This window comes from Telmatherina bonti, assembly GCF_933228915.1.
Source record: "Telmatherina bonti genome assembly, chromosome: 8".
In the NCBI taxonomy this organism is placed as follows: domain Eukaryota; kingdom Metazoa; phylum Chordata; class Actinopteri; order Atheriniformes; family Telmatherinidae; genus Telmatherina; species Telmatherina bonti.
The window spans coordinates 16,346,364-16,362,209 of NC_136626.1; the positions used below are offsets into that span (position 1 = coordinate 16,346,364).

Consider the following 15,846-nt stretch of genomic DNA (forward strand, 5'->3'; position numbering starts at 1 on the left):
AATAATCCCTTCAGGAGGTTCAGGGTTTGCCTCAAGTCAGACATCCCAAAATAGTAAAAGAGAAGTGTCCAGCAGCATACTGATTAAACACACAAGCACTTCTGGCACCTTTCAGCTTGAAGATGCAGAGCACCCAAAGTAAACTCTAAGCTTGGAAAATTACATAGTAAATTTATAACTGTAGCCTTATGCTTGCTGACCTTTAAAAGCTTAAAATTTGACTTTGGAAAATAATGAAGACTCATCACCTTTAGTTAATCTTCATCCCACATGCAGGTCTCCCATTGTTTGTATATTACTTTGTGCTTTTCTATCCTCTATTCTTATATTTCAAATATAACAGGCCCGTCCAGTGTCTGCTCGTCCCACCATGGCTGCCCTGCTTGAGAAAATGCCACCTGACTACACCCTGGCAACTTGCCCTGAGAAACCTTCAGAGGACACCATTAAAGTAAGGCCTGTGGTATCCCAGAAACCTGAAGATATCACATCCAAGATGCCCGCCGACTGGAGACAGCAGCTTCTCAGGCACATAGAAGCTAAAAGACTAGACAGGGTATGTCAATGCAACATGGACACTCCTCAGAAACAACAAGTACATCTATACACACACAGAGCATTCAGAAGCCCTCCATGTTTGTATCTTTGTTAGTCTGTGTTGTAAGGTTAACCAGATTTGTGTCTGGCTGCATGTATGTCCACCTCACACTGTCACTGTGTCAGCCTGACCTACTGTACATTCACCACTGGATATGTGCTGTGAAAATCACATTTCCTGAAATACCATGCAGTGAAAGCATCATTGTGGCAATAATCTGATCTTCTGTCCTGTCTGACAATATTTTTTTAAACAAGTGAAAAGTGGCAGAGATATTATCTTTCTGTAATATTGCCTGTTGAAAAGTATCAGAACGAAACAAATAATCTGCTGTTAACTGAAGAGTCAGCACTTATCTACAATGATTTCTTGAAATTAACTGACTTTTTCATGTTACTTTCACTTGTTTTTAAAAAGAAATACATACACACACACACACAAGCTTCATATAGTCACAAGCACTAACTTATGATCAGTAAAGAGGTTATTGTGTAGATTATATAGTGTATGGCTTGATACTGGTCAAAGGTATATTAATATTATTATCCAGACAACAGTTAGAAAAACATTTCCATGTGTTCTTGATGAAAGTTGAATGACAGTACTGCAGATATCCCTCTCATGTCTGTATGTTAAATATAATGCTTCAAATCACAAGTTCAACTTAGCCAAGACAAAAATTATGCTGCATCTGACCAAACATATAATAAATCCACCTGATAATACAAACTAATATAACATACACTGCTTATTTACTCTGTAGAAAAGGCATAATATGAAAAATAAGTATTTTTAAGTGAGTATGTATTTTGGGGTTTTCCTCTTGGGATATTTAAGGACATTTCACATTACCTCTTATGTCATTTGTGACATTGAACAAGACCTGTAATATGAAATGACTAGAGGAAGTGGATATATATCGTCTAGCAAAGTCTGTGTTCAAGATTTAATAAATTACACAAGTATAAATAAGAATAGATTGTTATCCTATGTAATTCGATTGACTGTCAGATTTTTATCGCACATTAAACTTTTCTGAAAGGGATTTCATTGGTATAACTTGCCACTAACATTTATGTTAAGGTTGCTGGACATCTGTTTGAATGAAAAAAAAAACAAAAAAAACAAAAAACTCATATTTATTTGTAGTTATAGTTGTAGTATAGTTGTTGTGCAGACAGTCCTTTAATATTTGTTTTTAAAGGCTTGTGTTTCCTGTCTTCAACTTCTAACCTACCATACAGACATCATAGAGCTATCAATCCTCTCATCTAATTCACAACTAGAAAGCAAATTAGCATTTTTTTTTTCAAAATGTCAAACCGATTACTTTGCATTGGTGACTCAACAGACAATTTACTCAACAGAATATTTTAAACATGAAAAGGAGGAGATCCGTTGAAGCTTTCAAAACAAATCTTCTTAGTTTGTCACAAAAGCAATTTCTCCAAATAAAACAAAACTGGGTTTTAATACAAAATAACATGCATAAAGTGTTAGTGTTGAAACAAAGGCAAATATTTATCATTTCACAATTAATCTTTGCTTTTATAGCTGAAATTTAGGCTGTGGCCAAAGTGTTTGTAGGAATATCCACGTTGCTCATCTGAAAACTTAGGGTGCAAATTGTGTAATGATCTGATCCACTTGTTGTTGCTTGTATTGCACAATGTTCTGTGTGTACGGAGCGATCATGAGCTAACATTTCTCTGTGCTTTCAGCAACTCTGCACTGTTGTTGTTGTTATTTTATCTGTCTTAATGTTGTTTATCTGTCTGTGGAGCTGTGTTGGCTCGCAGTGCTGGCTCTGCCCCCATGCCCCCACAACCCCCCCTCCCCCCTCATTCACCCATGTTGTGTCATGTTGTCTTCTCCAATCAGAGTGGTGTCCTAAAGCACAACACGCTCACGCTGGGCATGCTCTGTCAGGGCGGGGGTCACAGCCAGGGGCGCAGCAGCACTTTGAACTTTAACCTTTACAATAACACTAAGCATGATCCCCCTGCTGGCCGTTGGCTGCCACTACCTCCTCCTCCGTCTGCCAATGCTGTGAGTATCCCACTGAGAACAATGAACCCCTGGTTACTGCTGTCATCACTGCAAACACAGGTCATAATAGACATTGCAGCCATCGCTCCTTATTTCCCCTGCTGCCATGAACTATAATTTACATGTGCCTTTCATCAGAACTTAAATCTATCTCTGTGTAAAACATGGATAAAAACAGAATTCAACAATTTGCAAGTCTCATAAACCAATGTTTAATTAGTGAAACATAAATAACATATCAGATGTTGAAACAGATATCTTAACATTTAATCGAAAATAATGGCTCTTTTTGGCATTGATTATTGTTAGATCTTTTGTGTTATATTTGTATTTGTGAGGTAACTTAAGAAAGGATGGGTAATTTATTACAACCTAATGAAATCTTACACCGTTATAGCAGCAATAATAACCATAGTCACAATAATGTTCACATAAACAGATTTGTTATCGGCAAATATCCGTATCGGCAGATATTCAAATTTCAGGTATTGGATCAGAACTCCCAAAAATATATATATAAAATATATATATAAAATTGTTCACAGCCCGTGGATTCCAGAAGTGTCCCTAAGCTCATGCAATGTTTTGTCGTTTTTTTTAGTAGTGCGCTATGTTATATGTTTTTTTTAATGCTTTGCTGCCTGATGGTCCAAACTTTATGAGGATCCAGTTTAGACCATCAGCTTTGTTGTGTGCACACAGAGATTCCTCCTGATTCTCTGATGGTTGTAGCCAGTGGCATCCTCAAGTCGTTTTATGTTTAGGCCTAATATTTTTTAATTATTTCACAGTTTCTAAATAAACGTCTTCACAGACCAGTGAAGTCTGAGAAAGGTCTGCTCCTTTTTTTTTTTACCCGTTATGTCCCGTGACTCACGTTTCTCATCTGCTGCCAGTTAATCATGTTAGTTGCTTAATTGTGACAGTTACATTTCCAGCTTGATGTCGCCCCTGTTCCAACTTTTTAAACATGTTGCTGACATTAATATCAGCAAATATTTTCTATGAAATGGTTGAATGTCTTGGCTTTCACATCTGCTATGCTATTCATGTTCTATTGTAAACAAAGTTTTGGTTTATAGGATTTGTAAATGATGGCAATCTGTTTTTACAACTTCTTGGGATTTTGTAGAAAAAATACCAACACAGAGCACTACTAAGCTCTGGTCATACTTTGTACTTGAAGGGATATATGTCTTTTCTTTTATTTAATGCGTCTTGGGTGATTAGATCACAAGCAAATAATTTAATATATCAAATCCCACTAAGCTAGCCGTAGGCAGCAAAGAATCCATCAGCTTTGTTTGTTTTTGAAAAGTTCTCTAGTAGTCAGTGTCTTAAACAACATTATAGTTTCAGTTATTAACAGGTTTTTTTTTTTATAAGAAAATAACATATTCCAACATATTATTGCCGATAAAATAGTTCAATCTGTACAGTGCATTGGCCTCTCCATGTCAAGTTCTTGTACAGCATTTGAGAACCAGGAATATTTGTTGCAAATGTGATCAAAGGACTTTAGGTTAAGATTTAGTAAAAGATGTGTGATGATTTTACAAACCTTTTATAAAAACCCTGATGCAGTGTTTAATGACAATAGTGTTGCTTTGTCAACTTAATTTCCAAACCCAAGGAAGTCCAAGTGGATATAAGTTTGTGTGTGATTTAAACTACAGCTTTTTTTATTTTCTGAAATGCTCTCTCTGTTCTTCCAGACCCCCTCTCAGCAGGCTGCCATGCTGGATAATGACCAGGAGGTGGTGTCAGCGGGCAACCAGTGGGCTCCCTATTCACTTGGCAGGAGGGACGTTCCACCTGACAACCTCATGAAAAAGGTAAGAATTGACTCAGTGAAGCATCTCATTTCTGTTTCTACCCTCCCTGAATTCATTTTCCCTTTGAAACTTAAGATGTTACTGTCATAGACAGTGGTATGTGTCATGGCTGTATGATGTTTTCTCTGGTAGGAAATCTGGATGAGAAGAAGGTGCTCTCTAAAAATTCCCACTGGTGTGATATTTGATGTGAGCACGACAAGGTGCAAAATAATTTGTCATATCTCTCATGTCTTTCTTTTTTTTTTTTTTTACTTTTTCTACAGAGTGGACATTCACACAACCCTTCTCATCAGACACACAACACCATGATCGTCACATCATCTTCCTCTTCTTCAGCCACCACACCTCATCGTGTGGTCGGGCAAAAGGGTTATGATGGGATGATTAACAAAGGGGGTCAGTACCAGCAAGGGATGTCTCTGTCAGTGGTTCCCTCTGGTGGGCCAGGACAATACCAAGTCAATATGTCTCAAGGTAAATCATTATAAAACAGAAACAAGTACATCTGGGTATGTGCAGGTTTATGCATTTTTTAGTTGTTCCAAGCATTATTTACCAGTTAAGCTCTTAATAAAATAAGCTGACCTTGGAAATCAACAGCCTATGCAATAATCGTAAGGAATTGACTTTTAGAGTCCGATTTAAACAGCATCTTTTTTTCCACACAGCCCTTTCCTCTTCCGGCCAGGCTTACCCTGGAGGTGGTCTGCCCATGGCCCTGTCCCCATCTGGGAACCAACCCCAGTACAACCCTCACTCCTCTCATCAGCCCTCCCTGCCCACTACCAACCCCCAGTATCATGGTAACCATGGTATGGTACATAGCAACCAGGTTGTTATGACAACCCACACCAACCCACGGCCTCAGAGCGCTCGCTGCCTCTTACAGACTAAGGGCCAGAAGAGCACAGATGGCTTCCAGGAACAGGTATCTCTGTCTGTCCATCCATCTGCCGACAGCAATGACATCACATGCTATATTGGATGTTTGTTAACATTATTCACTTTGCCAACTATCTGCATTACAAATTTGTTTAGCTTTTTAAGCAAAGATTATTCATTTTAGAGTACTATATTAAAATATTGTGACGTGTTGCTCAAAATCAAATGACCTGTCAACACAGTGAGCAGACTAGAAGCAATGAGGGCATCGTGATGTGGTTTAACCTCCTGTCAACAACAACAAACTGTGATGAAACAGATCCAGAAAAAAACATTTATTCTAAATCTGAAATAATTCACGAAAGAAGATCCCTATACCTGTTTAGAAACAAGAAGGAAATTGCACCAGCAACGTCAGTGAATCCTTCTGAGGGGTTTTATTTTCTCCTTTCTTGTTTGACATGGTTTTCATTATACCAAATGGAAAAAAGAAACACATCTGACTGGAATATTTTTAGTTCAATTTCCTGTGCTGGAGAGAATATGACTTCCAATATAGCTGGCAAAATATGTTGCACAGCACATGAAAGCATGTTTCCACATATATTTTTCCACTCTTTGCTTGCAAAGCTCTGTGCACAATCTTTGTGTTTCACGTTCGGTCCTCTTTCTTTTATTATTTTTCTGTCTTTTCCTCTCCCTCCTCTCTCTTTAGCTGTGTGTGAGAATAGAGAAGAATCCTGGTCTTGGTTTCAGTATCTCTGGTGGCATCAGCGGCCAAGGAAACCCCTTCAAACCCTCCGACATGGTACGACCTGACCCGGCCTGCCAGCCAATCACAGCCTCCTTGGTTTTACCTCAGAGTTGCTATGGAAACTGCTGCTAGTTACTGCAGTGTTTTGTCTATCTGTCTGTCTGTCTGTAGGGCAGCAGCTGATTTGGTTAACTTTGAGAGTACACAACTCTATTGGAAAACAGCAGCTTAACCAAGGGGTTGTGAATGTAAATATGTATGAAGCTGTGATCGATTTAGATTTATATTGTTCAGACGTCAGGTGAAGCTATATGGCATTTAAACATTTAAATGAAAGACAGGTTGTTTCATTAACTGTTGTAAAATTTGAGTCTGGTAAACTATTATTTTATATATGTAAACTGTCTGTTTTCTTATCTTTTGAGTGTAGTGTGGTCATCACTGCTAAGACCTGCAAACAAACATAAAACATGCACAGACATTTGAAAATTGCCCAAACTCTCAAATCTGAGTTTGACTGAGTCTGTCAGTGTGTGCTTGCACTTAAAGCCTGTTGGGGCTTCAGATCCCACAGGCCCAACTGTCTGTCCTAGAAACATGCTGCTATAGTCAGTCTGAAGGAGTGAGGCTGCTCACAGAGCTCCGACTATTTTAGGAAGGCTGCTTAGTTCTGGGACACCGTGGGTGATTTTAGATGTTCAGTGCTTTGATCTAAAGACTGAACATATGACAAATCTTACTGACTGCTATTCAGAGTAACCAAGAAACTGACAGCACAGCTGGTCTATTAAAAGAAAGCTTAAAAGACAAGGCTTCATCCTCCGTAGATTGTGATGTTTTATTGGGGGTGGAGGCAGATTTTATGGAAATTGTCTATTCATCGTTTAACACATGTTTTGCTTATAAGTAGGTTAGTGGTGATCCAGTTGCTCATATTTGCAGTCATTTTGTTATTTGCATTCATATGGATTCATGGACTGCAATGTTAATGTGATTAGTACAGTGTTTTATTGTGTATAATGCAGATCATATGGGCAGTAATGTCAGGTAACAATTCAAAGTGACAGCGGCTATGTAAAGTCAAAACATAAATGTTTAATGTGTTCCGTGTGCTTTTAGCCACTCAAACACCATCCATCCAGGCCAATACATCACAATGAGTTTGATTGAAAATATTTAATGCAGTTCAAGTTACAGTGCCTGGAAAAAGCTGCCACCATGTTTCTTCTATAAAGCTTCTTTTTTCCAACTTGTCAACAGCTGTTACAGATCTTAGTTGGTGAAGCAGTTTAAAGATGCTTTCAGGTTTGATTTGTGGTAATCAGCTCACAGCTTCAATTACTGCTAATACATTTCATAGTTATCAATGATCTTTCATGACTTACCTATAAATTCCCATCAGGATGTGTCTAACCGTGTATACTAATGTATGTTTGAGTATTTTTTTTTATCTGAGAGGACACTATAAGGTTTAGCACAAAGTTTAAATTTGAGCCTGAAATAAGATAGCTAAAAAAAATTTCTGTGATGACAGTGTACTAAATTATACATCAATGGTTGTCAAGTCCACAATATTACAGTAGCACCTTTTCACTGTGCAGTGGCTCCCCCAACAGGTAGTTTTATTCTCTGCACTTTTTTTTCTTGATATTTCCAGATCTTGGGAATATTGCATTAAAGCACAGAAGTCAAGATCTTTATTATTATTACTATTATTATTATTATTATTATTATTATTATTATTAGTAGTAGTAGTAGTAGTAGTAGTAGTAGTAGTAGTAGTAGTAGTAGTAGTAGTAGTCGTCGTAGTATACATTTTGAACAGTCACATTCTGTCCAAATTAACTATTTTTGAAGCACATACTTCTTACAAGAAAATGTTCCACTGGCAATTACAAGTTGTTAAGTTTGTATTCCCTGATTACTTCATTTAGACATCATAATGGGATGTCTAAACAGAAATGACCATAATCTTCTAAATTTGAAACACAAGCTGATGTCCTCTTTTTTTGTGGCTAATCAGGACTCAAAAAGAAGGGACTTAGTTCTTGTTTGCATGGATTCAGTTTCAAGGCTTTGATGTATGATGTGTTTCCTTCTGAGGCCCGGTTTATGAGCAGAAGGAGAGGGCTTTAGAGATTACAATATGTCTTTTTCCTTCTTTTTGTGTTGTTATATCTGATTCGTGAGGAGTTATGAATCCACTTTTCTGTTCTGATTTATGCTAGATATTCCCTGTGCACACCAAACTGCTAATGATATGAGACGTGTTCAACAGTTGTCAGTCATCTTTTGGAGACAGCTAAACAAATGAGCTGAAATCATTTCATCTATCCAAATTCATTTAAATATGGAAGATTATTGCAGAATGTGGCAGATTTGTGTGCAACTGAATTATAGTACACAACTGTTGAACTGCTGTGACTAATGCTATGCTATTTCAGCTGATAACCAGTTCATTTGTAATGTACAGTGAGCTCCATATAAAATCTTACAAGAATTGTCATGGAGTTTTTCCTCAAAGCTAAAATTCATAAATAACAACGCCATTATTGGTAAAATGTACTATTATTGCTTGAATGTACTAAAACTGAATTAATTCAGTTTGTGGCCATATGATGAAACCGTTATACATATACATGTATGAGGCTCACTGTAGTAAATGTGAATGTTACCACGTGTAGCAACACTACTAATCCTCACATGCAGTATATGTGTTTGTTGCTGTAGTGTGTAGGTGCTTCTGCACTGTCACTACTACATCATATTGTTCTTGGTTAAGTAGCGTCACTTTTCTATGGCACATTTATCTGTTTGGCTCACTACTGTATGTTCAACATGGACGCAACGCGCATTGAACCATGTTGAGTAGACACAGATGCATTGTCCAACACTTTCTGTGTTCAAACATCTTTCAGCTCTCGGTGAAAAGATGTTGGTGTTTTTACAATCTCTGCCTTGGGTTAAGGGAAATTATGAGGATATCAAATTTCTTCTACCCCTCCCTGTGTATTTCCCAAAGTTCTTCTTTTCTTATTCTTTTAAACATGTAAGGTATACATATTTTTTTCTCATTCCAAAACTAATGTTTATTCTGTGCCAAATCCACATCTATTAAAATAACCACTGAACGAATTTTTGGCAGAAACAAATAACTCAGTTTGCAAATTTTTAACACAGTTGATAATAGTTAGTAAGTTGAACTGATCAGTCCTAATAAATTACTATTAGCTTTGTTCTCAGCAAGATTTATTCATAATTTATATTCCTTATTTTTTTTTGTGGGGTCGGGTGGGGATATTGACATGAGCATGAAAAAGGCAAAGATTCTAAACCATCGTGTCCCTGTGTTGTCCTAACGACGTATCATTTTGACTTATAGGGTATCTTTGTTACTAGGGTACAGCATGACGGGCCCGCTGCCTCTGCCCTGCAGCCTGGAGACAAGATACTGCAGGTAAACACCCTCCCCGTTTTCACCAAATGTGCCAGAATCAGCAACATCCTCCACCCTACATAACCCTTTTTAAATTACTGAGGTTGGGCATTTAGTGGGACAGAAAAGCATCTTTTTAACCTTCCTTTTAAATAAAACCTCATTTTGATTACCCAATAAGAATAATTAGAAACAAAGAAAAAGGCAGCAGTCAGAATACTTGAAGCTAATGAACTAAAAATGACTCCTGCATTAAAAAACCAAACAAATGAAAATGTTGTGATCATCGATTTAGAAATTTTGTTCTTTGAACATTAGTATGTGTGTAAGAAAAAAGACCTATATTCTTTGACCCCCTCATAAGTTTTCTTTTATCATACAATCCCAGTCCCCCAGAGAGAGCTGAGACATGACTCTGCTAAATGAATGTCAGCTGTTGTGCTGAAATATGGCAAGACTCATTTAAAACAGCTAAAGTCTTGGCAGAAGCAGTTCTAGACTTGATAGGTCAAAAGGAATCATTTTTGACGAGGCGGGAAAGTACAATACGTAATAGTCATGTTTTAAACATGTACCAAGCCCTCATTTTAAGCAATCAAAAGAAATCCAACTGCCCAAATGAACAAAATGAATAGGATTATATTTGTCATTGAACAACCTTGTTTGCCGTCAATAATCATGCATCCACCCTCATCTATGCATCAACACTTCTCCCATAAATCAAGGTTCCTCCAGCCATTTTCAGTGCTCAGCCATTTTAAAATATAAGGAATCATGCAAAAACTGTAAGACAGAGAAGTACTAAAACCGGTTCATAACTTAAAGTAAATGCTTAAGATGTAGTAAGGCTGAAACTCTAATTTGCAGTCTTGAATGGATGTTTTTCTCTTTCAGACATTCATTAAGACTTCTTTAAAGCTACATTAATTCTCAGAAGCCTGTTTTTTAAGTGTAGACATCCTCAAAATATCAATGTTTTTATCAATCACTTTAGGAGGCTTAAATGTAAAAATTTGTAATAAGCCAAGCTCAAATAAGTATAGATGTCTAAAGCACATGCACACAAACTTAAGTATGTGTTTCTATGTGTGTATTAACCTTGCTACAGAGACTATGCTTTACATCTTCCCCTGCACTAATATCCCACAGAGATAAAGACAGTGAATGTTGTGTATCTGAACTAAGGCTTGTTCAATCTATTTAATATTTTAAATTATTTTTAAAGAAACGTTTGATAACTGTCAACTATAAAAGAAGCTGTAAAAGTTAAAACTCAGTCTTTTGAAAGAGCCTTTTGATGTTAGATTGATTTGACACCTAAAATTATGTAGAAGTAGCTAAATGCCAAGGATTTTACAGCTTCAAAACTTTACAGAAAATGAAAAAGATTTATCTGAAGACGTTTGTACAATGGTTTGCAAATCCCATATGCTTTTATTTAATTTACAATAGTATGTAGAATGCTGAAAAACAGTAATTTTATCATTCATCTTTATAAAAGGCAACACATCTTGCAAAAAATCGGGACAGGGCCACGTTTATTGCGTTGTTGCGTCTCCTCTTGTTTTATCATCTAAGGGACCATTTGCTGGACATTTGGGAGAGGTTTGTTGTATGTTTCTCCTCTGGTGTAGTATTACTACAGTCCTGGGACTCTTTTGTTTGTTTTAGCTGATTCCATTTTTAGGTCATTCCATGTCTGGATTCCTGCACTATGAAATCATCCTGTTGTCACAGATGAAAAATGCAAATTAGCGTTGTTTTTGTTCAAATATTCCAGACATTTTTACGTACAAGCTGCCAGTTCAATAGGCATTATTGCATACCATCAGAAGCAGTGGTGCTGGGCTATGGGAAAGAGGCAAATGGCGCTGTTTACAAAGGCCCCTCTGCACATTGGGGTGTATGTTTTTTTTCTTGTTTTTTTTTTTTTTTTTGAGGCCCCTGTCACCTATCTAAATCATGCAAAATGATCAAATCTCCACTGGCAATATTCTGAGTGCACCTAGACAGCCAGAGGAGAAAGTCCTGTACGTCCAAAGAAAGTGAAGTCTGGATACCAGAGAAGGGGAAAGAAAAAGTATCGCATCAGAAAAAATTAGGGATAGCAGCTTCTATTTAATTTCTTAGAGAAGAGAGGTGAACAGCACCTGAACTAACACACAGTTGGAGATGATATCAGCATATTGGGGGTCTTTTAGAAACAACACGCACTAATTCCTATCATAAAGTCATCAAAGTTGTTCCTGCAAATACTTTCACTTTTACGGGCCTCGCAATAAAAAGACAGTTCCTCTTTGTATTCATATTTTAACCCTTTCCCAGCGAGCTGTCATGACATATTTGGGGTTAAAATAGCCCTTGTAATTTCAGAATTGTGAAGATGCCCCTGTCATCCTCTTATCTGAAAACCAAATGGACCAGATCCCAATGACTGAAATGTAATGATCTACCATTATCTTTTAATCTCTTTAAAAATAAAATTAATTATTACAGGAAGAGAATTTCTTAAAGGCAGATTATGTAAGATTTCAAGGCAATTCCTTCCACCACCAGGTGGCAAACACCAGGTCGTGAGCAAAACCACAAAACTTCTACCTCCACAAACGACCACAGATTGGCAGTAATGAGCAAAACTCACCCCTCCTCCTTGCCAGCTCCAATGAGGGCAGAAATCGCTTGTGAGCTGTAGCTCAGAGCCGCTCTGCAATAAATGGGCTTATACTCACCCTACTGGTGAAAAAAAAGTATTTTTTTTACTGGTAAGAAAACAGGATCTTTGTCATTAATTAAACTTGGAATTTATTAACGCATCAAATATGGACAGACTGGAACCTACATGTTTAAAAAACTATCTAATTATGATTGTAGTTATTTTTTAGTTAATTTATTTTGAAAATATTGAAAATCTTACATACTCTACCTTTAAGGCCATAAGAAATAATGGATAAGTCAAACTAATTATTGTATCACCTATTGTTTTGTAATTATTACTGTATCATTTAATTCATATATCACTTAATGCATTACCGATATGGCAGTGATGTCAATCAGAAAGCTACAGTGTAGAAGAAGTTTACAGTAAGACTGCGGGTTTAGTACAAATGGTTTAGTAAATGGTTCATTTCATAGCAACAATACTTAATAGACTTTTCCATTCCAGTTACCACTATAACAGTAGTGGTAACATCAGTATAAGTAAAGCCTAACATCATGAACTACATGGTACTCAGTTTTGGAAACCGCAGCAGCAGATCCATCGTCATTTGATCAGTGAGGATGTGAGTCAAGGTAGGCTCATGCAGACAGTTAAGCCATTCAGCTGCAACCCTGTGCAGCGGACAGGGAAGTGGAGGTTGTTCTGAAGGTAGTGAGGAAGTTAATGAGAGGAAAAAAGAGGAACAAGAAGACAGTGGGAGGGTGAGCAATGCAGACGAGTGTCTGTCAAATGAACCAGGACCATGTCCAGAGATGTATTTTAGTCATTTAGAAGTTTAACTAAGATCATATTTATTATCTTTATCTTAAACCATGGGGAAAGAATGTGTGAAAGTTATCAATTAAATCCACATAGGGGCTTACCAGAATTTCATGCTGTACCCCGATCAGAGTGCATGCTTTAGAAGTGTGCTAATAACAAGCTAAACGGCTCCCTATTTCTTTGTTATGGAGAATGCATCATCCTTGGATTGTTTAAATATAAAATCAGTTTTTGCTTTGACAGATCAATTTTCCAGTTTGCCTCATTTAGCCTCAGTACAATTTTAACTTTGGCTCTGACAAAAAAAACAGTACTTCTGGATCTTATTTCCATCTGGTTTTATTTGCATGGCAGAGCTGTAACCTACATTTATGGCATATATGAATGACATTTACTGATTGCAATTTCTGGGAGTGTTCCTGAGAACGTGTTATTTTCATAAGAGCAGTACATGCCGTTAATGCACTACCACCTCAGGACCCAAAGATCACAAGCCTTCCATGATCATTTTTAGTCAATTCTCTGTGTGATGACACACTATAATTTATACAATATTCAAATTCTGTGCATTTTTTACATTGAGGAACTTCACAAAGTTGCTCACCTTTATTTCTGTTCTTAGACAGGGCTTTTTTTTTTCTAATATCATAGTATGTTAATGAGCTGCTGCCAATGAACCTAATTACATCTTCATGCAACTGTTTTTTTTTCTGCTATCACTTCATTGTTCAGCTTTTTTTTGCCCTGTCCCAACTTCTTTTTTTGAGATGTGTTGCTGCCATCAAATTAAAGAAAAGCAGATACTCTTTACAAAAAAACATATGACATCTAATATTTTCTGTGTCCAAGTATGCATGTACCATTTGTTTGAAGCATATGAAAATGACATAATCTACATTTTATAGTGTTTAAACTTTAAATTTGGGTTCATTTAGTGTTCGTATTAACATAAAGTAATATGTTCATCTTTTTGCTATTAGGGATTCCTTGCAAACAAAATTGTTTTGTATGTTAATCTGATATAATCTTCTTCATCTACTTTTCCGTTAAGAGGTGTAAAACTTAAATTGTACAATATTTAGTTTCATTTAACCATTTAAACACTTGCTGTTTTACTAACTTTAGTTGTCCAACCCTTTGGGTTTTTCATTAATAGTTTTAGTCCTAAAATAAAAGAAAAAAAAAAAACCAATATGACAGGTCAAAACGACATGTCCGCTCTATCCAGTAATAAATCTACCCTCTCTCGTGTGTCATATCTTTTCATGTTTTTCCTCCCCTCTGTTCTCCTTCATTTTCTCTGCACAGATATACAGTTTAGCTGGATGAAGTCATTTAAAAGCCCTTTTTGTCTTTACCCCTTCTCTTTCTACAGCATGACTGTGTAGCTCCTCCTCTTCTCTCTCTTTTCCCCAACAGTGATGTGTTACTGAGATAATGATGGCAGTGACCCTCCATCCTTCCACAACACTCACGCATAGATATGTGTATGGAAAAACTGCAAACCACATACATGCACACACACACACACATGCTGCTGACTGTGCTGCGTGTTTGCCTTGCAGGCTAATGGACATAGTTTTTTACACATGGAGCACGAGACAGCCGTCTCTCTGCTGAAGAGTTTCCCTCGGCTGGTGGACTTGGTGGTTCTGAGAGACAACAGCACGCGCTAGAATTAATTTTTCTTTTTTTTACAAACAAATACAACAACGCTTCTCTTCTCAACTCATCGCCATCCAATGCCACCCCACCTGCTCTCCACTGGAGGCTTGTGGAGCTGAAATATGAGCCGCCTTTTTCTTTTTATTTTAAATTTGTAGAGGAATACACAGACATTTATTTGCCTATTGCTGGACCAATGGCAAATACCAGTGCCAAATGTACCATAGGAAACATATCGGCTCACCTGTCTACCGGAAGTCGGGGACCTGAATGACGGCCGGACGGACCATAGGAGGACTCTACACATTTGAGTCCCTACAGGGCTGCTGCAGTTTGGATATTGTGGTTGGTTTATTGTCTATTTGTTCTGGAGCATCTTTGGTTTTCTCCATTGCCCCCTTTTTTTTCTGTCTGTAGTAGATTTTAAATCATTCTTATGTGTAGCACCTTGTTCCCTCTTCCTTGTTTTTGTCTTATTTAAAAGTCTTTTCTTTTTTTTCTTTTCTTTTTTTTTTCTTTTTTTTTTTTTTTACACTGTCTTGCTCTATGTTCTGCAGGTTATATTTGCCTCCAGTGTACAGAAAATGCAAACTTAAGACTTTCTGCCTTGTGTACATATATATATATAAATAGAGAGAGAGAGAGAGAGAGAAAGAGAGAGACAGAAGGATTCAGCTTTGTAGAGCTGCATTCTCAAAGGGGCCTGAATAGAAAGCTCTAAAAGTTTATGATTATTGTTGATAAAGTATATCCTGGATTTTCTCCTGTGAATTTACAGGAATTATTTCTCCTAATGGATGATTTTCTAAAGTATACCACTATTTTAACTGTATAAAAAAAACACTTTTCATAGTTCACCATTGCTATTTGTTTTATGTTTGAAGAACTGATGCTTGCACAACTGCATTGAAAAGAGCTAAAGCAATATTTCTGAGGCTCAGATTGTTGAGCTTTTCAGCAGAGCCTAACTTGTCCTGCAGTGCCATCTATGGAGCAAGTCATGTTAATGTTTACACACAACTGCCATGCACATGAACGGACAGGCAAACACACACAACAGTACATTAGTGCGCCCTGTGCACTGATGCATAATGACATCCAGTCTATATTTCAGCCTGATTATCGAATATAAATTAGTTTGTT

General features: G+C 37.1%; 1 protein-coding gene across 2 annotated transcripts in view; it reads left to right on the plus strand.

The window, feature by feature from the left end:
- The window catches only part of lrrc7 (leucine rich repeat containing 7), a gene marked incomplete at its 3' end in the record, with an annotated part of 37,631 nt that extends 22,917 nt beyond the window's left edge, over positions 1–14,714 (plus strand). For both annotated transcript variants that reach the window (XM_079245757.1, XM_079245758.1), the window contains exons 25-32: positions 344–556; positions 2,480–2,647; positions 4,363–4,482; positions 4,749–4,959; positions 5,154–5,413; positions 6,083–6,175; positions 9,504–9,578; positions 14,604–14,714. In XM_079245757.1, coding sequence (XP_079101883.1) covers positions 344–556; positions 2,480–2,647; positions 4,363–4,482; positions 4,749–4,959; positions 5,154–5,413; positions 6,083–6,175; positions 9,504–9,578; positions 14,604–14,714 — 1,251 coding nt within the window. The remainder of the gene's footprint in view (positions 1–343; positions 557–2,479; positions 2,648–4,362; positions 4,483–4,748; positions 4,960–5,153; positions 5,414–6,082; positions 6,176–9,503; positions 9,579–14,603) is intronic.
- Between the last annotated feature and the right edge of the window lie 1,132 nt (positions 14,715–15,846).